This window comes from Myotis davidii, unplaced genomic scaffold, assembly GCF_000327345.1.
Source record: "Myotis davidii unplaced genomic scaffold, ASM32734v1 scaffold44, whole genome shotgun sequence".
In the NCBI taxonomy this organism is placed as follows: Eukaryota; Metazoa; Chordata; class Mammalia; order Chiroptera; family Vespertilionidae; genus Myotis; species Myotis davidii.
The window spans coordinates 11102666-11130188 of NW_006299705.1; the positions used below are offsets into that span (position 1 = coordinate 11102666).

A 27523-nucleotide genomic window follows, 5' to 3' on the forward strand; every position below is an offset into this window, starting at 1 on the left:
ATATGAGGACAGTGTGTGTGGGGGGGTAAGGGCAGGGGGTGGAGTTGGAACCGGGTGGAGGGGAGCTATGGGGGGAAAAAGAGGAACAACTGTAATAATCTGAACAATATTTAAAAAACAACAACCTGTCACAAACACATTAAGTAACTGGCCCTTGAACACACAGCTAGTTTAGAGGTGGTTGGGATTTCTAGGCCATCTGGATGCAGTCTATTCACTTATCAATCCTATATAATAAAAGGTCAGTGACCATAAGCATAATGACCGAAAGGACCACTCGACCAGTCGACATGAGGTGCACTAACCACCTCTTGCCCCCGCCCCTCCCCCCCACAGGCTCTGATCGAAGCATGGTGAATGGCGAACCGAGGTGAGTGGCAGTGGGGCGGGGTGGGACTGGCGAGCAGGTGGGACTGCCGACCTCTTGGTCCCTCCCCCTGGCCCCCAGGCTCCGAGAAACTGGAGCCATGCTACGATTGAACCACAGCGAACCGGGGTGGCAGCGGTGCGGGAATGGGGACTGGCGAGTGGGCAGTAGATGGCCCTGATCACAGGCTAGGCCTAGGGACCCTATGTACACAATTTCGTACATTGGACCTCTAGTTTATTATACTGCCTCTACGAGAGTGTATGCAACATGCAAGTAATGTGATAATTTAGCAGTCACAGGCAATCTTTTATAGAGAGCTGCCATGACAGAAGTAAACAGCTCAAACAGATTGAAGAATCCTTATTTAGGAATGGTTGGGCAAAGATAAGGACTTTCGTCCTTACAACTTAAAAGGAAGTTGTCCTGCCCTGGCAGGTATGGCTCAGTTGGTAGGGGCATTGTCCTGTGCACCAAATGGTTGCTGTTCGATTCCCAGTCAGAGCAGTGCAGGAGGCAGTGGAACGCTGTTGTGCTCTCACATCAATGTTTCCCTTCTATTTCCGCTCTCCCTTCCTCTCTGAAATCAATACTAAAAGTGTATTTAAAAGAAAGAAAGAAAGCATTCTCTAGATCTAGACTGCCTGGCTGAATCTTGGTTCTACTCTTACTATGTGATCCTCTGAGTGAAGTTAATTTACCTTTCTTTGTTTTCAGTTTCTTCATTTGTAAAATAAACTAATATATCCACCACCTCAGGGGGCTATTCTGAAAATTAAAGATGCCTTTCTAGTTTTCAGTAATAACTTGTTTTTGTTATAACTGAATAAAACACCAAACTTCAAATATCAAAAATATGGGAATGTACACAAGGACAAAGAAGCTAAATTAATTTTTACTATGGATACAATTCTTAACTGTGTTTAAATCTTTTGAAAATGTTATCTATGAGGTACAAGATTCTACAAAACTGAGCAGTGTGGGTACAAAATGAAAACACATGTAGGAGTTGACCTCTACATAAGTGGAAATTGGACTCCCAACTTTCCATTACTTTCCTGTGCAGCCAGGTAACAAACTCCACTCTGGCTCCAGCAGAAGTCTAAGATTAGCCCCTGAAGAAACTGAATCCGAGGTACAGCAGAGTTTAGATTGCGGCAACTGTACTCAAAACAGAAAAATTAAGTAAAAGTCAACACACTCAAAGGCACATTCACCTTTGAAACATGCACACAGGCTTGTACACTCCAGGCAGATTACTCTCCTCTACAGACATTAGCTTCAGCATCACCAAGTCATTCTTCAGTGAAGCTAACCAAACCCTATTTGCACAGAGTTTCTAAACTGCTTAAATATGAAAGGAAAGCCAAGAATCCCCAGACATTAGAGCAGGGGTTAGAAGCTTTTTCTGTAAAGGACGATATAGTCAATATTTTAGGCTTTGTGGGCCACATACAGTCTCTGTATGTAGCATAGTCTTCTGTTTTTAATTTTTCAAAACAACCCTTTAAAATTTTAAATCCATTCTCAGCTCCAGAGCTATAAAAAAACAGGATGCAGCTCACATACAGCAAGCCATAGTGTACCAACCCCTGTATCACAGCATAGCATTTTATATAAAACAACAAAGAGAAAAGTCCAGGGGGAAAATAACTTAGGAGACAAGAGAGATGATAAAGGCAGCAGAATGTATGTCATATATGGATATAACATACAATTTATATATATATTATCTATATGAGCTACATCTATGTTTCATAAAGCTAAGCAAAGATAAATTCATCTTTGAAATATGAGCAAGACGCTATGGAAAAAGAATGGTTAGATATTTTTTAAAAACCTCAGAAAAATTATAAATGGGGCAGGCAAAATTTTTAAAACTAGATTTGAAAGATAAAGTTGAGGAAAAGTTCCATCAAGCAGAAAGGGTTCTAATTGAGATCAGTCCAGGAGGTAAACTGTCTAACAAAAGAGAGAGAAAGAGAAATGGGTAGGGGAGATTATAGAAGGAAAGAAATTATCAGATATAATAAAAAATAATTTCCAAACTCAAAATTTCCAAATTAAAAGAGCCTACCAAAACAATAAAAAACAAGGCATACACAAAAGATTAAATATCATGACATATTTTTTAAGAGCCACTTTTGAGGTAGAGGGCAATGGAACAATATCTTCAAAATTATGAAGAAAAATATTGACAACTTAGACTTACCAATGAATAAATGAGAGTTAGTATTTAGGCACTTTCAAAACTGAGAAGTCTAAAACTAGTTAGTTACCTCACATGCTCACTTTGACAGAAAGCGCCACCAAAACATTTGAACAAACCAGGATAGAGAAAAACACTGAATCCTGGATACTGAAGACTGAACTTGGGAGAAAGGTAAAGGAAATTCCTACAATGACAAAAAAAAGTCCCAGGATGACAGTTGTACAGTAGGCCTGAAGAGCAAGCAGCCCAGCTACAAGTCAGAGAACTGAGGTCTCTAAGAAGAGTATCTCCATTTGGGTTAAAAAAATGAAACTAATAGAAATTATAAGTGACTCTGTGTAAAATATAATGCTCACACATATATTTACATAGGTATAATAATCACTGAATACTGATTTCAGCAAAAATTGCAAAGTATGCCCTAGCCAGTTTGGATCAGTGGATAGAGCGTCAGCCCCCAGACTAAAGGGTCCTGGGTTCAATTCCCCTCGAGGGCATGTACCTCAGACTGAAGGATCCTCAGGCTTGCTCCTGGCCCTTTTTTCCAGAGTAGGAGTAGGGAGGGGGACTCTTGGTTTTTAATACAATACTTTTAGTACTTTTTGTCTGTATGAACCATAGATACATGTTATTTGATAAAAGTTAACATTTTAGAAAATCCAATCTATATTTTAATAAAGTTTGATCTACAGTGTAACCCTACCCTCACTTTGGAAAAAAGTACATTATATCCCGGAGTTTAACAGAACCTGAAGTTCACACAACTTCACAATGTATAAAGTATATTTGTATGTTCTTACTAATCTTTTTAATCTCATACACTGAGATTATTCCCACATCCTATGAATTAAAATATAGTGAAATGTTAATGATGATTAATATTAACCACTTGTTAGAACTGTTATGCTTGTGAAACACTATCATAAAAAACTTAAGATTTCAACACAATCTAATCCTTCATTGGGAAAAACCTGACAGAATAGAATACCCAGAACAGAACAAATATTTAACCTAATTTATAGAGAAGTAAACAGGCAGCCTTTCTGAGAGTTATAATCTCCCTCCAAAAGAAAAATTCTTGAGTATTTTCCAGCAACAACTCTAATGTGTAACAGCTCATTCCTAGCTGAGAAGTTAAGCAAAGATTTGTTAAACCAATTGAAGTACATTTTGGGATTCTATTTTATAGAATCGTCATCATGTTTCAACTCAAAACTCAACTGCTTGTTCCACCAAACTTTTAGAGCAACATGTATTTTACTCCATTTATATGTAAGCCCAAAAAGTAGTACATGGTAGTAGAATAAACAAAAACCTCCTGAAAAGAAAAAAATACTTTTGTTAGCATTACATATATTAGAATACTAGGGGACTGGTGCACGGATTTGTGCACTGCTGGGGTCCCTCAGCCTGGCCTGTGCCCTCTCACAATCTGGGACCCCTCAGGGGATGTAGTAGTGCACAAAGCAGCAGGCAGCCAGAGAGGAGCCCGTGCCACTCAGCTCATTCCAGCCCCGCGCTGCCTGCCGCCTCCGCTGCTTGGTAAGCTGGTTGAGCGGTGCTCCCACTGTGGGAGTGCACTGACACCAGGGGGCAGCTCCTGCATTGAGCATCGGCCCCTGGTGGTCAGTGCACGTCTTAGCGATCAGTCAAACGGTCATTTGGTCGTTCAGTTGCTTTGGCTTTTATATATATATAATCTGCCTTTCAATTTAAGAGATCGGAGAAATAACTACTGTGGTATCATGTCTGGAGTTACTCACAGACAACTGTGGTTAACTTTACTTTGAGATCACTTGTAAAGACATCCTGTAATAGCTAAGATAGTAGTGAAGTTTCTTGTTGAGCTATTTACCTATCAAATTTTTCTAATTATAACAAATTGTTCTGAAATAAGAAAACAAAACCTTGTTCTGCTCTAATACTATAAATATGCTTATTAGCAGTAAGTTATTCACACAGAAAAATAAACTAAACTGAAATACTATAGAAATGGATTTCAAAATAAAATTTCTCTAACTTATTTCCTTTGAATGTTTTTTCATAAATTGTCCACAATTGCCAAGTAAATTAGACTTATTTTTCCATTTTATACATAAATACAAGCTGATCATGTAAATAATATTGGATAATATACCAAAATAAGCCTTCTATATTTACAGATAATGTATAATAAAAAACATTTACTAGGTAAAATCATGGCATTTATCTATTTTTGTCTTAGTGGGAATAATGGGCAAGCACCTTCACTATGAGTAACCTACCCCCATCTTTATCCCTCTATTATTATTTTCATAGATCATTCTATAGACTTTCATAAAGAATATTGTATTAATAAACTAGAGGCCCGATACACAAAATTCATGCAAGGGGCTCAGTCCTCACAGATGCAGTGGCTTACCTCGGCCCTCGTAGCTGTGGTGGCTTGCCTCAGCCCTAGCAGCCCCGGCTTTATCTGGAACGTCATTCGGCTGTATGGTCTAATTAGCATATTATGCTTTTATTATTATAGACATTCAAAATTACATATACAAATATTTTCTTTTTATTTAATAATTTACCCCCTTATTAATAACCCTTCAGCCCTAGTTGAATGTACTGCCTACTTAAGTACTAACTTACTTTGCTTTATATTATAAAATCTCAATCCTTAAAGTAAATAGAATGTTAGGGGTAAGATAAATTTTTTCTGCTATATGTATGATATTTTTAAAGTTCTAATTTAATAACTTTTTTTGCAATTGGAATTTGGTCATAATTTCTACATGCAAATACAAAAACTACAATGGAAAAGAAACCATGGATAGTTAAAAAGATTACTCAGTAGGAAGTATTTTAAATATATTTATCTTCAAGGTGGAAATAAGAGCTTTCAAATAATCAAAAGGCTTAATTTTAGTTCTAAAATGGCAAATTTCTTTCAAATCTAGGATAACAAATAAAATATACTTACAAAGCTACTAATATGTTTTAACTTAATTTGTGTTCACATTGCTGTTAAGACACAATTCTTGTATTAAGAAAATGTCTTCTGCCCTACTGGTTTGGCTCAGTGGATAGAGCTTCGGCCTGCAAAACAAAGGTCCCTGGCTTCGATTCCGGTCATAGGCACGTATCTTGGTTGCAGGCTCCTCCCAGGCCCAGGCCCTGGTAGGGGCACATGTAGGAGGCAACCAATCGATGTGTTTCTCTCACATCAATATTTCAGTTTTTCCCTGTCTTCCCCTCTCTAAAAAATCAATGGAAAAATATCCTCGAGGATTAAAAAAAAAGCCTTTTGTACCTTAATATTTTGAAATTATTCAAGATATTTATCAATGCTTTTTTGAGAATGAAAAGGATCAAGTAAGATCATATTCTAAAAAATATTTTGTTGCCAATAGACAAATCAAATAGATAGTCTAAGGAATAAACACAGAAATTTACAGAAGTTTCTCAAAATTTATACTATCTTATTGTTTCAATTCAACTAAGTTATGTAACTAAACTTTCATGTAAACTTCCATGTAAATTAAAAGTTTTCTGCACTGTTAAAAAAAAAATCTTGTTTTTGCTACCTAACAAAAAAACACTGTTTTCCCATTCAAATGGTTAAACCTCCCACATCTATTTTTCCATAAGAAAAGGCAACTAAAATACCCCAAAAAACATACTATGCATTCTCACTGCAAAGAAACCTAGAAACTATACCAAGAATCTGCTATAGTGTATACACTGAAAACTAACAATAAGTACATTGATCCTATGACCTGGCAAGTAAAATCCTTTAAACTGTCTTCCAATGTTAAAAAATGAAACAAACAACCAACTTGGATAATTTTTAACTGAAATATTTTTTCATATTTTGAGGTAAAGGTTTAATTAGTATATTTTAGTTAAAAAGAAAAGAAACCTAAAATTCTCTCATAGATAAACTAAAAAGTCCTATGCATATGTAAAATCATCCCTCAAGAAGCTTATAGCCAGCCAGCCTCAACATAGCCCAACTAAGGAAGGAAATAATAGCTAAGGGTTTTAAAAAGGGCAATACACAGGCTTTCTTTAAAAATAAAAGGAAGCAAGGAAGCAAACAAGCAAGCAAACAAAAAACCTATTATCTAAACTCCTGGATTAAAATAAAGCACAACAACAAAAGTTATTCTTCAACTTTCAGATTCTGAAGGAAAATGATAATTTACAAGCTGAAATAAAGTCATACTCAATTATAAACTAATAAACAGAAATATAGCCCTATCTCCCAAGTAAGTTCCCTATATAATGCTAGGTTTCTGATCTGGAAGGTGAATTAATTTGGCAGCATTAATGTCACAGATCTCTAAAAGTTTATAAAAGAAACAAAGCTTTGACACAACATGCTATATACAAATTTTCAAGACAAGAACCTTGGCTCAGATTCAATAGTTTTGACTCTGATTCTTTCTCACTAGAGACCTTGATATCTTATGCAGTTCACTTCAGGGTTTAGTATGTTTTTCTTTTTAATCTAAGACAGACTATTTTTGTAAAGTAAGAATACAGTAATTTAGAATATTTTAAGGAATTTAGAAAAAGTGACTTAAGTTTGCTGTCATCTATTTCCTACAGCAAACAAATAGAACATTTAAATTACAGACCTTTAGTTTACAAATCTACATACAAAATTGCATATTTAACACAGATAACCTTAGAATTTATTTCATTTTAAATCATTCACAACTTTTTGCTTTGTATAAATGTCTGCAAACCAAGAGAAATTAAAATTTTAAAACACACCCTTAAAAATATATATAATAGGGCTTTGTACCTTAAACCATCCACTTTGTAAAATACTAGCCCTGTGGAAATGTGACTAATGATCCAGTCCTTTAACCAAATATAATAGGACTACTGAGAAGCTTTATCACTTTGTAGAATAGCTTTCTTCTCACTCAAATTCACGTAATTGATTCAATATTACTCTGTGATACAGCTTATTCATAAGAGAAAGTTCTTTTAAAAAACTGATGGTAGAGTATTTTAATTTTTAGTTTTACTTCCACAACAAAATCTGTTTTCTTCAAAAACCACTTTAACCTTTTTATTTTTCCTTTATTCATAAATAAAAAGTATGCTTCACATTATAATATCAGCTGCATTCCTCCAATGTCTAAGACTTCATGGGCCATCTTCCTAAAAAGATAATTATTACAATGCTCCATCCTCACTGTAAGGCTTTCTTTACCTTCCCACACCATGTAACTTGGCATAAATGGAATTGGAACACAAAGACTTGGTCAAATAGGTAGGAGAGTATTTGTTTGGATTTAGAAGATTGGAAGCAGTGTGACAGCTAAGATGCATGTACAACTCAGTTGAAGCAAAAAGCAGAGCTGATAACAAGAGGTGCTCTGTTTTATGTTCCAAGGTTCAAGATTTTAGGGTTATACCTTTAAAAAAGTCATCTCATGATTTTAGAGATTTCAAGGTTTTGTAAAAATTGTAATTGTTGTCATATATAAGTATGTCAAATACAACAAATGGGGGGGGGGGCACGGACGACTGGATAACCATGGAAATAAAAATATTTCCTCCATCACTTTTAATTGAGTCAATTATTTAAGTTATATATGTCTAATTTGGGGACTAATTTAACAAAGGACATTGTGTAGAGAATTTCTGAATCAACTGATGTATCTGTAACTCTGCAATTAAGTGGAGCTATTGTCCTATGTAATCAATGGAGACATGTGTTTGACTAATAAGTAGGCACATACTACAAGAAAGTAAAGAGGAGCTAGACCGGGGTCACTGCAGCTAGACTATGTTCATGGGCTATGAAAGGCTTACCAGATACGGTATAACTAAGATGAAAGATAGGCTATAAACAGACTCCTCTTCGGTGTTAATCTGGATATCTGGCATTTGATTCTGATTTCCTGCAGGCCATGGAAGACATAGGTCATTCTCTCACATGGTACAAGTTCGAAGAAAATTAAATACCCAAGCATAGATATGATTCTACTTTCCCACTTCCCTATCCCCTTTGTGTAGGGTCAAAGTTAGCAGAAAATAGCCTGGAGTCTAAAGCCCTTCAGCCTTTTCTGTCTTCTCTGGGATGGAGAGACAGGCAGCTACTAGACTCTGGCAGGGAGGCTATTGTTTGGTGGCTTTCACAAGTGCACTACTTAAAACTAAGCAGAGCCAGTTCAGTACTAAAGATTGTGTGGCATATGTAATACCCTTTGTAATACTTTAAGCAAGAAAAAAAAAGAAAAAAAAAGATTGTGTGGGACCTTTACTCTCACATTAGGCATTACTGAGTGAAATGAAAGATGAAATTTATTCCCATAAACAATAATTGGAGTAACCAATTAAGTATATTTTTCTAATTTCTTGGTAAGTAGGTATTAAGGGATGTATATACATTAAATAAAACGAAGTATCAAGAATATGCATTTCTATGTAAACATCATCTCACTAAATGGTATTTTCACATATATAATACTACAGAATTAAATAGTAATATTTTAAATGCTCCACTTTTAACTTGCTCTTGAAATTAGCACAACTGACAACAACTTAATCAGTATTTCTACCCAAAACAATATATACTTATGAAGATGCTGACTCTTAAGGCTTTGCTCTGGCTCTTTTGTTCTAAATTATACCTAAATCAATCCAAAAAAGTCAAGAGAGAAATAGCACAGTGGTGTTGAATGTCAAATCATATCATATACTTTAAATAAATCCACTTACAGCTTTAAAATCAGGTTAGCAGTCTCTGGTTGAATATAAAAGATGTAAGACATTCATTTACACTGCTTATTCCCAAATTCTAACTAAATGAACCACATAGGAAGGAGAGTAAAAATCCCCAAAAGCAAAGAATTGGAAAAAAGGTGACAAGAGAAAAGAGATTTCAACAAAATTTGGAAGACACTAAGTATACAAACAATAACTTTTTTAGGTTTCAGCTTTCTTTGCTATGCTGGATCTACAATAAGGAGGAACCTAGTAAAAAGACAATTCATTCAATTATATATCTGGGAAATCAGGAATTGGAGACAGCAGGTACCTCTGAAGGCAGGGTAGCAGAATGGATGAAAACAGAATGATTGGCTGAATTGGACTTCCCAGATCTTTTCTCTTGCCTAGTCATATAGTTTAGATCCATGGTTGGCAAACTGCGGCCCACAAGCCACATGCGGCTCTTTGGCCCCTTGAGTGTGGCTCTTCCACAAAATACCACGTGCGGACGCATGTACAGTGCGATTGAAACTTCGTGGCCCTTGCACAGAAGTCAGTTTTCGGCCTGGGCGAGTCTATTTTGAAGTAGTAGTGTTGATATTTGGCTCTGTTGACTAATGAGTTTGCCGACCACTGGTTTAGATGATGGCCCTTCCCCAACTCTGGCACAATCCAGAATAACTAATGTTAAACCAGAAAAGATTGGGCTTGGGAGTACTAGACAGAACTTAGGGTTACAATGAAGAGCTGAAAACAAGGGAGGGTAGTACACAGACTCACATTTAGATTACTACCTGCACACTGAATACTGAGTCTCTAAGTCTTCTTCCCCAATCAGCTCCTACAACACTGGCTGTCAGACATTCCCCCAAAGATGAGAAAATGCACAAATCTTTTCTGGAGAAAATGATATGCGCAACAACCTGCAGACACTGATATTTAGCAGTTCCTCCCAAGAATGCTGCCAGGCCCCGGCTGGGTAGCTCAGCTGGTTAGAGCCAAGGTTGCTGGTTCGATCCCTGGTCAGGGCACATACAAGAGTCAACTGATGAATGCATAACTAAGTGAAAAACAAATCAATCTCTCTCTCCCCCTCGCCCCTTCTCTCAAACCAATAAAGAAAAAAAATTGTTAAGAAAAAAGAGTGCTACCAGGTCTCCAACTGATCCAATAAAAGTCCCACCAATCAATAAGCTCCCGCAACTTACAAAAAACTTCCAATATTTTCATACTACCCTCTTGGATATAAACAGATACTCAAAGATCATGAGCCATTTGAGAACAACCTATAATGATAAAAGTGTAATATGCTAATTAGACCGGACAGCCAAACGATTTCCAGATGAAGCTGCAGCGATGGGGGCCAAGGCAGAGGCGGTTAGAGGCGATCAGGCAGGTGGGCAGAGTGGTTAGGAGTGATCAGGCAGGCAGGCAGAGGGGGGTAGGGGCGATCAGGCAGACAGGCGAGTGATTAGGGGCAAGCAGGCAGAGGTGGTTAGGGGCCATCAGGCAGGCAGGGGAACAGTTAGGAGCAATCAGGCAGAATGGTTAGGGAATATCAGGCAGGCAGGCGAGTGGTTAGGGGTGATGAGGCAGGCAGGCAGGCAAGCGGTTAGGAGCTAGCAGTCCCAGATTGCGAGAGGGATGTCTGATTGCCAGTTTAGATATCCTCGGAGGGGTCCCGGATTGCAAGAGGGTGCAGACTGAGCTCAACGCCCCCCAACCCCCCAACCCATGCATGATTTTCATGCACCAGGCCTCTAGTCTTTAACATAAATGTGATTAAAACAAAGAGAGAGGGGGACTAAAAACAAACAATGCAAGGCTCAAATTAAAATGTAAAATATATTAATATCCTTAGAAGTAAAAAGATATTACACATCGATGACACATGAATGCTATGGAAATGGAACATTCAAAGAAAAAATCCCAATAATTTAAAGAGTTGACACAAAAATTTCAACAGGATTAAAAGAGAAAATTAAGAGAAAAACAAAAAATATAAAATAAAAGGGGAGATAAGAAAATTAAAGAATCATTCAAAGAAATTAAACATCTGACTAACGAGTTTATAAAAAAAACCCAAACCCCCTGCCCCCAGAAAACACAGAATCTTACCAAAGAGACAATATACAGCTATGGATAAAAATAGCAGACTAATCACATCTGCTTACTTTTGTCCTCTCCCCAATCCACACCAAAGTGATGGTAAAAGAATGTTTCTGTTTTTAAAGACATCAATACAGTGAATGAACAAAAAAAAGCAGTAAAATTTTGGAATCTAGAAAGCTGGCAGGTAAGTGGTAAATGATGAGACAGAATGAGGAAGCTTAATCAGAAAGCCAAGATGCAATCTGATTTTACTGCAGAACTCCCAGAAAGGATGAGGAAGTGATCAGATCAGGGTAAAAGTGTGAATGAATGGGTGTGTTGGTGGTGGTATTAGGAAAAAAGTGCTACTAAAAGTAGTTACTTTTAAAAATGTAACCAGTTAAGATTCCTTGCCTGAAAGAAGTCTGGAGATTTACGCTTTGGTGAGGATCTCCGGCCCATCCAGATGATTCAACAAATTGCTTCACATGTGCTCAGAGCTTCCATTCAGTCTTTTAGTGCCTCACACTTACACAGGCAAATGTCACCAGATCTTCCTAATGCCGTGACCCTTTAATACAGTTCCTCATGTTGTGGTGACCCCCAACCATAAAATTATTTTTGTTGCTACTTCCTAACTATAGTTTTGCTACTGTTATGAATCATAATGTAAATACCTGATATGCAGGATGTATTTTCATTGTTACAAATTGAACATAATTAAAGCATAGTGATTAATCACAAAAACAATATGTAATTATATGTGTGTTTTCCGATGGTCTTAGGCGACCCCTGTGAAAGCGTCATTCGACCCCCAAAGGAGTCGCGACCCACAGGTTGAGAACCACTGTTTTAACATGAAAGACAGCAACAAAACCAAACAAGAACAACTTAGAGGGAAAAAAGATACTTGGCATAAAGAAAATCTTTACAAAATCCATCAGTATCTCAAATAGACACAAGACAATGTAATCATAAAACAAATAGGATTCTACAAAGTGGGAGGAGGAGAAACAAAAAAAAGCTCTTGAAAATTAAAAATTACAGCAGAAATTAAAAACTCAACTATAGCACTGGGAAGGTAGAGAAAATCTCCCAGAAAATTACAAAATATATAAAAACGAAAACATAAACACACATATAAGGAAACCAGTCTTAGACAACCAGTCTAGGAGGTAATATAATGCTTAGCTATAAATATTTTCATAGGTGTAACTAAAACCGGCTACTGATTTAACAAAAAAACAAAAAAATAGTCTGTTTACTTTCTGGAAACAGAAGGAAAGGAAAAAAAGGAGAAAGGTGCAATAATATCTAAAATTAACACTTAACATTATCACTTAACATTTAAACTTATGAAAGAAATCCTAAAAGAGGTAAAGGTGGCTCGACATGAGACTCAGGAAAGGAAAGGCAGGCAACTGGTGTCTTTCCTTGAATTTCATTTCTAAACATTTACCTCTACTTTGAAATTTTGTCAATTAAATAAAGAGGATTTCAACAAAGAAAACTTCTCTAATGATCTAAATTCTTTTTCAAATAAGAGATGAGATCTAATGGTGTTAGCTACAAAAGGAAAACAAATTCATAAGTTGATATTAATGATGTTTTGAAGGATACATTGCAAAAGACAAAACAAGCAGGCACCAAACTAAGCTGATATTCATTTCCTGTGTGGGCTTCATAAAAGTGTAGTAGACTTCAGTTACTAGATACACAACTGTAGCAGCCACTGTGAAATCCACCAGCCACTGATACTCTGGAAAGTAATGCAATGCTGAAAAATAAAGGTTAAAAAAAATTTTACTTAAACTTTCATAAACAGCTTAGAAGGGTTTATCTATAATTAACTATAAACATACTAGACTTTATCTATTTGGTGTTTTGCAATGTAAGGATTACAAATATGAGCATTTAAAAATACAGGAAAGAGACCAAGAATGTTGGTATCCAAAACTAAATTTTAGTACCACATAAATGAAATAATTAAAATAAACCTGAAATGATTACCAAAAATTATTTAAATTGTTAAAAATATATGATTGCAAAATGAGTTGGTATTTTCTTAGCTGATTAGCTATATTTTACAGAAGTTATAAATCAAACTTCTTTATAAAGCATGAAATCTGTACTTTAGAACAGCGATTTTCAACCTTTTTCACTTCATGGCACATGTAAACTAATTACTAAAATTCTGCAGCATACCAAAAAATATATTTTTACTCATCTGACAAAAAAATATATATATAATTTTGATTCATTCACATAGGATGGCTATTGTCATGTTGGCTGATGTTACTTCTTAATTTGACAACCTAAGGGAAAAGAGGTCAGTGCCCAAGACTAAATAAGTATGGCATGTTTTAAAAATTCTTGCAGCACACTATTTGAAAATCACTGCTTTAGAATACAATCTAATGTAGACTACTACAGCTTTACTTATATTAATTTCTATGAGGAATGCTAAACTTTATGTTACAGTTATTAATTGCATTAATGGAGGATTAGTAATTTTGAGTTACTGCAGGTTAAAATAATAAATTAATTTACTTTTTAATAAGTTATCTGCTCCTGTAAGAAAAGCTGATGAAATGCCTGTAAATTTTCCATAAAACCACACCATTTCAACAAACTATTCCATTCTTTTTAAAAATATATATATTTTATTGATTTTTTTGCAGAGAGGAAGGGAGAGGGACAGAGAGTTATATACATCAATGAGAAAGAAACATTGATCAGCTGCCTCCTGCACACCCCCTACTGGAGATGTGCCTGCAACCAAGGTACATGCCCTTGACCAGAATGGAACCTGGGACCCTTCAGTCTGCAGGCCGATGCTCTATCCACTGAGCCAAACCAGTTAGGGCAAAACTATTACATTCTTAAGGGTTTACATTAAAATTAGCATTCTCTGTAAGTATTTATGATTCCCTCTTCCTTTTCATTTCAGATATTCTGGTTTACTTCTGCCAGAGTATAGTCCAATATATCAACATCATTTTATAGAAGGCCTCCTAAAAATGTGGAAGTAAATCACATCCACACACATTAGTTTGTATTTTCTCACTGGCACATAATAAAACGACCTACATTGCGTTGGAAAATTTTTAGTGATAAAATGTAATACTTGAGGCTATTTTAAAATCACACTTTTATAGAAAAAGTATTTCAAAAATAACACCCAAAGTAAGACTTACTTAAAATATCAAAGACAAACTAACCAAACTTACATCATCTCTATGAGGTAATAGCAAAAATTCCAAATCCTTTTATGATTGAGTCAATTTTTTATTTGGTTCAAGTTACTTTAATTGCTTTAGGTTTTTTTTGGTGTGATGTCTAGTTTCTGAACATCAGTAGAAAAAATTTACTCTAAAGTGGTTGCAGGATTCCTGCCCTCCTTCCCTCTCTAAAATCACCCAGTGAAGCCTTCTGAATTACTTTCTGGAAGAAGGACAGGGAAATGGGTGAAACAGATAGTTATCTGTTGTTAATTTTTATTAACAACAACTGAAGTAAGCCTTCTAATTCTCCAAGCCTGCCCACGCGCACATAAGGTTACCTCCAGGGAACTTAACAGCAAACAGCCAAGTGACATTCAAATGTTCTTATGCTCCTTAAGAGGAACTTACAATGAATATATAATACTAATTGAGAGATACTTTTAAGATAGTTATTCAGGCATCAATAAGATATACATTCAGCAAAAGTACAAATTATACATATTCTTTGCTATATATTTAATCCAAGTATTATATTCTTCTTTTTGTATCAATAATATAATTATATACCTCACCTTGTCATATGATGCTGAAATAGAGAGAAAATTTAAGAGTTTATCAAGTCCAGTAATTCCCATGAAGCTCCTGAGTACCTAAAGTTCAGGTAAAAAACTCTCTACTTTTTACCTAAACACACAAACATGCATTCACAAATAAATACATCAATATAAACATAAATAAACATCTCCCTGTTATTTTGATGAAGTGAAATGCTCTTGATATTTTGTGGCCAGTCGTCAAACTAGTAATATTTGCAATCAGTTTGTACAAGTAAACAAACCATTGATTAATCTGTGTGCTGAAGCCACATTACCCTAATTTCAATTTTTAAGTTCATTAATAGCCTAGTTCTCACTGACTGTTTCTGCCACATTCAGTGCGTAATCCTAACCAAGTTATTTAACTTCTATCTAATGATGGTTGTTGTTTTTTAAACTTTGGTAAGAGTTATGTACCTCACAGAATGTGAAGATGAGTTAATACAGGTAAAGCACTTACAACAATGGCTGATAAATATGGAATTTTAAGCTGCTATTAAAGCTAATTAGCTGATAATTATTTTATAAATGTTAGTTATTGGTAAAAGTGATAGAGTCTATACTAGAAACAAGGATATGCATATATATTCTTGCATTTATACATGTGTGTGAACATTTTATATAAGTAAGGGTACACACAAGATAGTAAAACTAATGTGACCATAAAAGAAGCCAAAGTGCTTTTAAATGTTTTAAATTATGCATGAAAAACAGTATAAAAGAAAAAAGGATAACATAACTAGTCTTAATGCTACTATACAATTGACTTAAATTATTTCTCATTGACATTTTTGGGTCCTAGGACACCCTTTCCCCATCTAGACATAAAATCTTTTGTAGATGTAGAATCAACTTTCAAATGTATTGAAGCCACTTTAAATCACAAAATAATTCTAAATTTCATAGATGCTAGATGAATTTGAAGGTTTTTCTGGGATGGCAAGATTTTAACACAAGAAGCAGGGCCTAATTATTACATAATGATACTTTTATTAAACACTACCAAAATTATTTTTTTTAAAAACACAGGTTGCCCAGCTGGTGTTGCTCAGTGGTTGAGCACTGACCAATGAACCAGGAGGTCACAGTTTAATTCCTGGTCAGAGCACAAGCCTAGGTTGCAGGCTCGATCCCCAGTAGGGGGTGTGCAGAAGGCAGATCAATGATTCATTCTCATCATTCATTTTTCTCTTTGTCCCTCTCCCTTCCTCTCTGAAATCAATAAAAAGTATATTTTTAAAAAAAACCCAAACACATTATTTTAACTCCTCACATAATATAAACCACAACTTCTCAAACCTACTCAAAAATCAGAACCACTTTGAACATTTAAAAAAAAAAATACAAATTCCCAGGATCCACTTTATATTTACTGCATCTCCAACAGTAGACATGAGATTTCTTTATTTTTAAAGAGCTGCTCAAGTGATTCTGAGGTACAGTCAGGTGTGAAAACCAGTGTTCTGAGTATCACATTGGATGACTTTCTCTTCTAGGACTGAAATAATTTCATTTTAAATTTGTTATCACCACGGTTATTATATAATTACTAGAGGCCAGGTGCACGACTTTGTGCACGGGTGGGGTCTCTCGAGGTGGCCTGTGGGGATTGGGCCCCAGATCACGCAGCCTGCCTGGCACTTGCCCTGGCCTGGCGCTGCCCCCTCATCTGCTCCACCATCTTGCCATGGTCCTGCTCTAGTTGGGGCCCATCGGGGCCGGCAATGCCTCCACTACTGCCCCCTGCCAGCGCCACGTGGCCGACACCTGCCACATTCCACGCCACCCCCTGGTGGTCAGCTCATGTCATAGCAAGAGGTCGAATTCAATTCCTGGTTAAACAATTTGCGTATTAGGCTTTTATTATGTAGGGTAAACACTTGACATACACAGGAAAAAACTGAATGACTTATTCAGAGATACCCAATGGGTAAAAAGTAAATCTTGAAGAAGTAAAATGTTCTATTCCTAATCCAGTTTATTATTTTAAAATCACTTTCTTTTCTACTCAATGTGATCATACAGTTGAATTACTGCAAATATAGGTAATTCAATACAAATATACAAATGTATTGAATATATTTTTTTATTGATTTCAGAGAGGGAGAGAGAGATAGAAACATCAATGATGAGAGAGAATTGCTTGCCTCCTGAACACCCCACACTGGGGATAGAGCCCACAACCCAGGCATATGCCCTCAGCCGGAATGAACCTGGGACCCTTTAGTCCACAAGTGAATGCTGTATCCACTAAGCCAAACTGGCTTGGGCTACAAATGCATTTTTGCAAGCCACAGTATAAGAAACAGACTAGGATAGATGGCAAAAAGTCTAGAATTTGAAATAATGAACACTGATCTCAGCATGAACAAAAAAATGTGTAACAAACTTGTATAAGTCAGCCTCTGCTAAAAAATGGGAAAAAATAATGCTTACTATAAGTTAGGTGAAAAGAGAAATTCAATTCAAATGAAGTCACTTTGAGCTTCTAAGTTCTGAGAAAGATTTCATATTTTGAATAATTAACTTAGTGATTAGAAAAACATACAAAAAGTCTAGCCACAACAGATAAAGGTACTTGTACTAGCATAATATAAAACTGAGATTTACAGAATACTTTGCCCAAGATTTCCCTTACCAAAGGTATCCACTTCTGTAACTGACTTTGTTTCTAGATGGAGGTCAATATCCTTTGGAATGGTCAGTGGTTTATTTTCAATGTGACCATTATATTTCCTATAAAAATGAGACAAGTGAAACAAGAAAACAAGTTACCTACATTGTTATCCAAGTTTTGTATCAAACCAATTACAAATGCAGTTTGAAATATCAGTGAAAAAGAAGCAGAACTTTTAATAACTCATCAAAATGGAGGTAAGGTACTCAAAAGAAGTTTTTAAAAGGGGGACTATAAAATATGAATGTAAATTATTATTTGAAAATACAGATTGTCAGGAAAAGACACATTAATGATGGGAATAAAATCTTAATTGCTAGTTTAGCATTTCACCCCATTTCTCCTACAGTCTCCTGGAGATTTAAAGACAACCTAACATCTTTTTTAGGGACAACGGAAAAGCAAGTGAAGACAAAATACATTTCTCATTGTAATTAAACATGTATACACACACATATATATAAGCAGATCTGTAGCTATAAACATGTCAGAGCAAAAGAAATATATTAAGACTTATGTGCATGAGAAACATGAAAGGCCAACTCAGATGCTTTTACTAAGAATCACAAAAGGAGGAAACCACAGAATTCTTCAGGTGCACACAAATTTAGTTTTTAAAGATATATATAAAAATTAATATATTAAAATAAACTAAGTTTCAGTAACATTAATTACAATACCAAGAAACAATTTTGCATTTATTCTTAAATAAGTATAAACTAGGAAAATATCAGTAAAAATATTAATTCATGTCAATAAATCAAATAATTATTGCTGCCAGGAACAAAATGTCATTTAGTGTACTTTTTTTTTTTTTAATATATTTTATTGATTTTTTGCAGAGAGGAAGGGAGAGAGATAGAGAGTCAGAAACATCGATGAGAGAGAAACATTGATCAGCTACCTCCTGCACACCCCCTACTGGGGATGTGCCCGCAACCAAGGTAAATGCTCTTGACTGGAATCGAACCTGGGACCTTTCAGTCCCCAGGCCGACACTCTATCCACTGAGCCAAACTGGTTATGGCTAGTGTACTTTTTTGTAAATGTAAAGCATTTCAACATACAAAAACTACTGTAAAAATAATAAAATTATCAATTATAAAGCATACAATAAGAATTAAATGTTTGTAAAACAAATACTATATTACATAACTAAATTTTACAAATGCTGGACATGGTAGCTATGAATAGGTAGAGATGGAACAGTTAAAAAGAAATGTAGAGTGGGGGCAGGCTGGGAGATGACAATGGGGTGAAAGGGGACATATGTAATACTTTTAACAATAAAGAACTAAAAAAAAAGGAAATGCAGAAACTGAAAAAACCTGGATCAAAATCCTGACTCTTAGTAGGATTATGGGAACTTGCTCAACTCATTTAACCTCTCTTATCAACAACTTACTCATAGGTAAAATATAAATTAAAATAATAACATATATTCAGGACTGTGTAGATTAAGTTAAACTGTTTAAAAATTCTTTGGCAATTATAATATTAAGCAGGAATATTTTTTAAAAAATAACTATTGAAATTCAGAGAAGGAGGGTTACATTTAATCTTCTAATAAGCTTCAAGGTTTATTTGTAATTATAAGTGAAAAAGAGAATGGTAGTGAGATAAGAAAAGACAATTTTTTCAAATTTCCAATTACAAGCAAAATAATCATTAATGTTTACAGAATTTTTAGCCTGGATGGTGTGCTCAGTGGTTGACTATCGACCTATGAACCAAAAGGTCCCCAATTTGATTCCCGGTTAGTGCACATGCCCGGGGTTGTGGGCTCAATCCCTGGTGGGGGACATGCAGGAGGCAGCCAATCAAATTTAGATCTCTATCATTCTCCCTTCCTCTCTCTCTAAAATCAATAAAAATATATTTAAAACAATAAAAAATAATTTTTAAATTTGCTGACAGTTTGTTCTCACTGACATTTTATAACATTAGAATAACAGTTTCAAGTCGTAAGAAGTCCTCCCCATCCCCAACTGAGGAATCTAAAACTAAGGCCCATTCAGAAAGGCTAATTAACAAACACTTTCTTTGAGAATGCTATTTAAATAGAGATATAAAATTTTCAAGCTGAAAGGATACTACAAAATTAGTTTGGTCCTTCCATTTCATAGATGAGGCTGCTGTGATCCATTCAGTAATGTTCAGGTTAAGCGTTTTCTTTATAAACTTTAAACATCAAAATAATATTCAGCAGCTGAATGGCACCTAAAGAGTTATTTTGTCTACCCCTTTGATGTAAAAAATGAGGAAACAGAAGTCAAAAGCATATGAATTTGCCCAATATCATCATAATGAGTGGTAACAAAAGGTGGGAAGGAATCCAAACTAACTGGTATCTTTATAAATGACTTATAAAGACATGGATTATGGGTCTTCCTCATCAATCCCACAATGAATTTTAATATGATGGCTATTTGTTTTCATTACTGAAACACAGAGAAGAATATAGCTGACTATGCTTAAGTAAAATAATCATTTTTGTGCTTATATATAGATGATCACAAAAGGCGTTTTCTTAGAGAGTGAGTCAGTATTATTTTAGATCATGGATTTTGAGCTCAAACTTGTCAACTGTTTATGGTGTAATTAGTAAATGTTACTTTAACCAAAGTTCAAAAATGTACTTAGATAAATTGTGTCAAACATTTAACACTTTACAAATTCAACAATATAACTTACCTATCTTTTTTGCTTTTCCCTTTTTGCTGCTTCCCTGCAAGTATTCTTAATTCTTCTTCTGTAGGATGTTGATACCATCTTAAACTAAGAAAAAGAGGAATCCTTTTAAATAAAGCAATTAAAATCACCAAAATTATTCATGTTCTATAAATATTTATTGAGTTTCCTATTTGTGGAGACACTGCTGGGGAAATTCAGGTGAAATCTCTAATCTGATACTAACAGATACTTAGAAGGATTTATTTAGATACAAATCCAGCGAATGCCAAGCACTTACTAGATAGATGCCAGACCCTGAAGTGTTGTTTGTTGGTATATTTCTGACAACTAACAATGTATTAACATATATTAAGATGATAAAGGCTTACTATTAAAAGTAAATGGAGTAAACTGCACGCAAGTTGCAGCAGCACATTTAACTTCTCCACCCACCCCTTCATTCACAAAAAAGGAACTGATAAAAAGAGAGTCCCTTGAATGCTCCCCAAAATACAAGTAGTCTTTGCTTTGCTTTCCTTCCTTTAATTTAGTTGGAGAATTATCAAATTTTATGTGTATGGAAATTAGAGTAAATTGTTGTTATTTTTAAAACCCTGTATACTCCTTCCTCTCTCCGCCTGCCACCCAAGATCCAAGACCCTAAAAGGAAGAGGCTAAGGGAAGGGAGGTGGTGCCAGCCCCGAAAGGATCACAACTGATTGGCAAATGGCCCCAATACATTTGGCTGCGGGGACAAAAGGCTATTCTCTGGACGTGTCTAAAAGTGCTTCCTGCCACTAACCAGTTCACTCACCAAACAGCTACTCAACTGCTAAACCTGGCCCACAAGTACGGACCAGAGACATAGCAGGAGAAGCAGAGACTGTTGGCAAGGGCTGAGAAGAAAGCTGCCAGCAAAGGGGACATCCCCACCAAGAAGCCACTTGTCCTTCAGGCAGGGATTAATACTGCACCACACTGGTGGAGAAGCAGAAGGCCCAGCTGGTAGTGATCACACACACTGTGGATCCCATCAAGATGGTTGTCTTCCTGTCTGCCCTATGCCTTCCCTCTGGACACTCTCCTAAGTACATTCTGATCCCACCTTTAGTTATTTTTCCGTAATGCAAAACTTATTAAGAAATATGCCTGTGTAAATCCTTTGTAAGACTTCACAGGGGAAAGCAGTAAGTAAGACAGCTAGACAAGGACTCTAACCAAGGTCCTATTGTCATAAAAGAGAAACAGTTTTGCTAGAGCTTGCAATTTTTCAATTACAAAAAAAAATCTAGAATTTTAAAGTGAAATATGCCAATTAAAAAAAATATTAGCAATTGATTTGCTGTTTTTAAAAACACTGCAGAGTTGACAATGTGAATAATGACTGGAAATTTGATGTTAGAAATTTTTAACTGTAATAATGCGATAATAGTAATTTTTAAAAAGCTCATGTATTTTAGAGATGTATACTGAACTATCTATGATGAAGTAATATTTGCTACAAATAATATGTTTGGAGGGGAGAAGAGATGAAACAAAGTGACAACCAGCTATTAATTGTGATGAGTACATAGGAGCTCATGATATTCATTATATAGTCATTATGTTATTCTGTTTACTCTTTGTATATGTTGGAAATTTTCCATTGAAATTGAAACACATAAAGCCCAAATATGTTTAGGTTTTGTGACCTTCTGTTCCACAGCATTTTGCTACCAGCTACTTTATTGGATCCACGTTCAAAAATTCCCCTTTTGAACATGACAATCTACCTAGACTAAATGACATTGTATTTCACAAAGTGTTTCATTCCTGGTGTTTTGGCATTCCAGGTTCTGCTTTTAAAAACCTATGCACCTATCTGGCAAACTCCACTTTTACCTTTTACCGTTTATAAGGCAGTCTCCCTGTGATAAAATAAAGGATATATCTGATTACTGTCCCCAGTTCTTGGCACACAGCCTCAAAAGCCCTTGGGGCCATTGTGGTTCAGATAGCTGGGCATCCTCTGTGCACCGAAGGGTTTGGAGTCGTGGTCCCCAGTGAGGACCATGCAGGAGGCAGCTGATCAATGTTTCGTTCTCACAGACATATTTTTCTCTTTCTCTGAAGACCAACGAAAAATTTTTAAAAAGCCCTTGGAATTTCCTTAGTAATAGGAGGTGTCTTTGTTATGGGTTAAAACGGAATATCCCACTGACTGAAAAATTCTTGGAGTGAAGATTTTATGTACAGTTACTGGCTGTTAAGTGCCCCAAAAGGATCACTGAACCAAAATGAATTCAGCTCTCCTCTTAAATTTAAAGATTTTAAAATATAACATATATTCTAACCAAAAAGTCCCTAAACTATAATTAACATGGGTTGTTAGGAGGTACTTACTGAAGTCCAGAATTTTAACTTACAATTGATTCTCATAAAGTTGCCACAAACACTGTACCTGAGAGCCTCTGGTTAGTAACATTTTCATCAACCAATCAATACATAATCTTGTTGTATGTGTGTTTATGTTTAAAGGTACTTTATATACAGACAGTCCTCGGGTTACGACGGACTTGACCTACGTCGTTTCGTGGTTATGTCACCCTCTCCCATTTATTTATAAAAAAAAAGTTCCATCTTTTCGACGTATGTACATATGTGCTTTATGGTTTTTATTATTTATTTACCACAGGTAAAGGTCAGGAATTGTTATCTTTTTTTAAAGTTTTTTTACTGTTTCACTTCATTATTGCTGTATATGTGCTCCATGTGAGTGACGTAGGTGCTTATGTAGGTGGGTAGGAATGGATCTCCAACATAACCCGAGAACCTACTGTATATTAATTCATTAACATTACGTTCACAGTCCAGTCAACAGAGCTATAACTCATGCCTCAACAAAGCTTACCTAATAATTGTAATCATAAGTATTGTATTTTCCTGAGTTCTATGAATATTTGCAGCAAATTTTCTCTATAGCACACATCATAGCTTTCTTCTGCTTAGGAACATTAAATGGCATTTCAGTACTATGCTTGGAAGCCATTTTTAATAGTGAAGTCATCAACAAAAAACAAAAATGAAAAATGTGGCACTAAACAGACTACAAAAAGGACATCTGTTTATAATATGAGAGGGGAAACAATAAGGCCTCACTTGCTGGGAAAATGGGCACAGGGCCATTCAAAATTTTCCCCTCTGCATGTCTGTGAACTACCTCCCAAGTATCACAGCTGTGCATTTTGTGGCGCTTCAATGAATACATTTTACAAATAAACTTTAATAATTAAGCAAATCATAAATATAGAATACACAAATGATGAGAACTGAGTATGTAACACTTAAAAAAACACTTAAGCAGTAATTCAATTTAGAGACTAAGTTTAATTGCTTAACTCTTAATATAAGAAAAGTTAGGTTACATTTAAAATCTTATAATAATAAAATATTTTATGACCCTTACATTTTCTAGGATCCATTCTCTTTTTAAATATACTCGTTAGTTTACTCTTATTTCTAAACTGGATTGCATTTATTTTATACTTCTTACTTGACAACTCAGGTCATCTTCATTAGGAATAATTACTGTTCAAAACTGGAATTTAAGGATGCTCTGCTGGGTGCTCTTAGGGCTCCTTCTAGTCTGTTACTCTTCTATTCATTCATTCATTCATTCATTCATTCATTCATTCATTCATTCATTCATTCATTCATTCATTCATTCGACAATTATGGTCAAGTACTCTGCTAGGCAATGGAGTATAACCACACACAATAAAGCCTAAGTCCATGCTTTGCTGATACTTATATTCCAGTTGAGGCAGAATTTAGCCAATAAAAAATATGACAGCCTGGCCGGTGTGGCTCGATGGTTGGAGCATCCGCCTATGAACCAGGAGGTCATGGTTCGATTCTGGTCAGGGCCTATGCCCAGGTTGTGGGCTCAATCCCTACCTAACAGGGGTCATGCAGGAGATAGCCAATCAATGATTCTCTTCATTGATGTTTCTATCCCTTCCTCTCTGAAATCAATATTTATTTTTAAAATGTGACCAAAAAAATCATCAAGTGGGTACCATGCAAAAGAACCAAACAAGTGGTGTGAATGAGAGACGTAAGGCTTAAGTATTAGGTTAGAAAAAACTCTTTAAATGACATTTACCCAGAAAGCTAAGGATAAGAACAGCAGAGGGGAAGAGCATTCCAGGCAGAAAGCAGCATGCCCCAAAGCACAAAAGCATGAAAGAACACTGCAGTAACCAAAAGACCAAGAAGGCAGCAGAACCATGTGTAAGGAGAAACACATGAAGGAGGCTGAAAAGAAGATCATGCAAAACCCCCGGGTCATGGTATGGAGTTTAGATTTTATGCTAAAGTAGTGGTCTCAAGGCAGGAGAAAAGACTTGCTTTACATTTTAAGATCTCTTTTACTTCTCTGTGAATTAGAGGGAGGCTAGAAGAGCAGAGAGATATATTTTGGATATCAAATCAACAGATCTTGCTGATGGACTAAAAGCAGGGAGTGAAAAAAAGGAATGAAGGATGATGTCTACCATTTCCAATTTGAGAAAGATGGTGGTATATTTTCTGAAATGGAGTAGCGCAGGAAGAAATAAAGAATTTAAGTATGCTGCATTTTTAAGTACCTATGACATACCAAGTGGAAATATCAAGAGAGTAACTGTGTATTACAGTCTACAACTCAGAGACACTTTGATGTCTTTACATAATTGTGGTTTTTACATCCATAGGAATTAATAAGATAGCCTAAGGAGAAAATAAAACATGGGAGAAGCTAAACAGTTAATAAGGAAGTGAGAAAGTAAAGTTTATAGAGACTATAAAGCAACTGACAGAGAAGCAAAGTCTGGGTGAAGGTCAGAAGAAATGGGGTACAAAGTACAAGTGCAGGAACTGAGGCATGACAGACAGGATACTTCCTTCATAGACAAAAATTAAAATATATAACATTAAAGAAAAGAAGGGTTGCATGTGTAACTAGGTTTGTAGGTTTGGTGCTGTGAAGATGAGAGCAACTGACTTTGGTTTTAAGAGGTTAGTGTGAGGCTGAGGCAGACAAGCATGTTTCAGGAGAAAGGCTTTGGGGTTGAAAAATTGTCTATGAAGTAGAGCATACAAAGATGGCCATCTAAGGTCTGAGATCATGAATTCAAACTAAAACCCAGAAGTATAGCTGCATAATTTTTTCCCAACAGTTAGTAGTCCGTACACAGTTTAATCTATAGCATATGGTTCCCATCTATTATACTTCAAGTTCAATTTTTAGTCTTCTCCTTTACTGTTAGTTGGTATGTCTATCTCAGCTAAATTATTTGCAATAGGCTTGTTATTGCCGCACTATGCCTTCCTAACAGGGGCTTGGAAGACAGACACAAAAGTATATTACTTTAGATTCTATGTAGCAGTTAATAATGGTTACAAAAATATAATTAGAGAAAAATGCTTTATGCTACTATATTAGGCAAAAGGGACATGATGTACCCTGAAGGTAAACTATAAATGGAAAAAATTAGAAAAATAACAAAATTTCACAGTGATTATCTTTGGCTGATGAGAATATAGTCCATTACCTCTTCTTTTCCCTTTTATATCAATATATCCATCACATTCTACATCATAGACATGTATTGTTTTTACAATAAAAAATAAAAAGTATTAATTTCAGCAGCATATTGGAAAGATACAGAGATTAGCATGGCCCCTGTGCAAAGGTGACAGGCAAATTCATGAGGCGTTCCATATATTTTTTAAAAAACATTAATAGGATCTCCCTAAAAAACTGAACCTCTAGCCTTTTAGCTAAGTATGTATTTTATGACAATTATTCAGTGGCTTTTTTCACTTATGTTCAGATGGTCAGTGTCTCAGATAATTTTATACACCACAAAATTATTAGAATGCTTTTTCAATTATTTTCTGGAATAGAACTCTTAGATAAAATATGACCACAACCTTTCTTACTAAAGAAGTTCAATAACACTGGAAAAATATGTATCAGAAAACATAGAATATATTGATCCATACCCTTTGAAGACTTTAAGCAACAATGCCATTTAAAGCAAACCACTTAAAAGTATTTCAGAAGATTTGAGAAATTTAGAATGGAAATCTGAACATGAACAAATATAGAAAAACTTAGTACTCAGAGCAAGCTAGAAAGCTTTCATACATAAATAATCATACAAAATTCTATTTCAGAGTACACACATAGGTCATTAGAGTCTCCACTCTAAATCTCCAAAATTCTGACACAAAAAAAAAAATTTAAGAGAAAATAATAGCACTTAACACTTAGAAAACCTTTCAGTAAAAGCAGCTACAATATTGTTTGTTATACATATACAGTCTCCTATTAGTAACTGGGAATTTTAATAGAACATCAATGGCATTCTGGAACTGGAAGTTAATTAAGACAGCTAATGCAAGGAGAGCAAGGACTCAGGCATTCCATAAGGGGAGCAGCTGAAGTTTAAACCTTTCCCTTAGGTCATAGGTCCCACCTACTGTGCATTTGAATAGTAGATTTCTCTCACCAAAGGGAACTAGCAGATTTGTGGGTCAGGCAACATGCAAAAGAGAACAGGCAGAAATAATTAGAGCAACTTGAATAGGAAGGTGTTGTTACACCCTCCTTACCCAATTTTGGGTAAGACAAAAATCAGAAAAAATCTGACCATACCATTTTCGATAAGGGACATATGAAGGGAAGGAGCACATCAAAGTGAGAGCCTAGGAAGGCAAAGGGGTAGAGAAAAATGCATAGGTTTGAGCTAAACAATCAGGAAAATGGAGAGCAGGTTCATCAAAAAAAGCTATAAAGGAGAAAAAGCAAACCCTACTCCTCATGCAAAACCCACTATTCAAATGTACAAAGAATGTAACCTATCACTTACCTCTCCATGAAAAGAGGGGCCAAGCAAACTTCAAAACAAAAAGGAACTTTAATTACAATAGAAAGTAGAATACTTTGGCTAC

General features: G+C 35.5%; 1 protein-coding gene across 5 annotated transcripts in view; it reads right to left on the reverse strand.

Moving 5' to 3' along the window:
* Positions 1-27523, reverse strand: part of TMEM161B (transmembrane protein 161B) — a 69830-nt gene that overhangs the window by 15934 nt on the left and 26373 nt on the right. For 3 of the 5 annotated variants that reach the window (XM_015571654.1, XM_006775515.2, XM_006775514.2), the window contains 3 exons: positions 20567-20650; positions 17834-17931; positions 12996-13152 (listed from right to left, as the gene is read on the reverse strand). In XM_015571654.1, coding sequence (XP_015427140.1) covers positions 12996-13152; positions 17834-17931; positions 20567-20650 — 339 coding nt within the window. Of the gene's footprint in view, positions 1-12995; positions 13153-17833; positions 17932-20566; positions 20651-23435; positions 23525-27441; positions 27470-27523 lie in introns of those variants that run through there. The other 2 variants (XM_015571655.1, XM_015571656.1) reach the window with 2 other exon arrangements.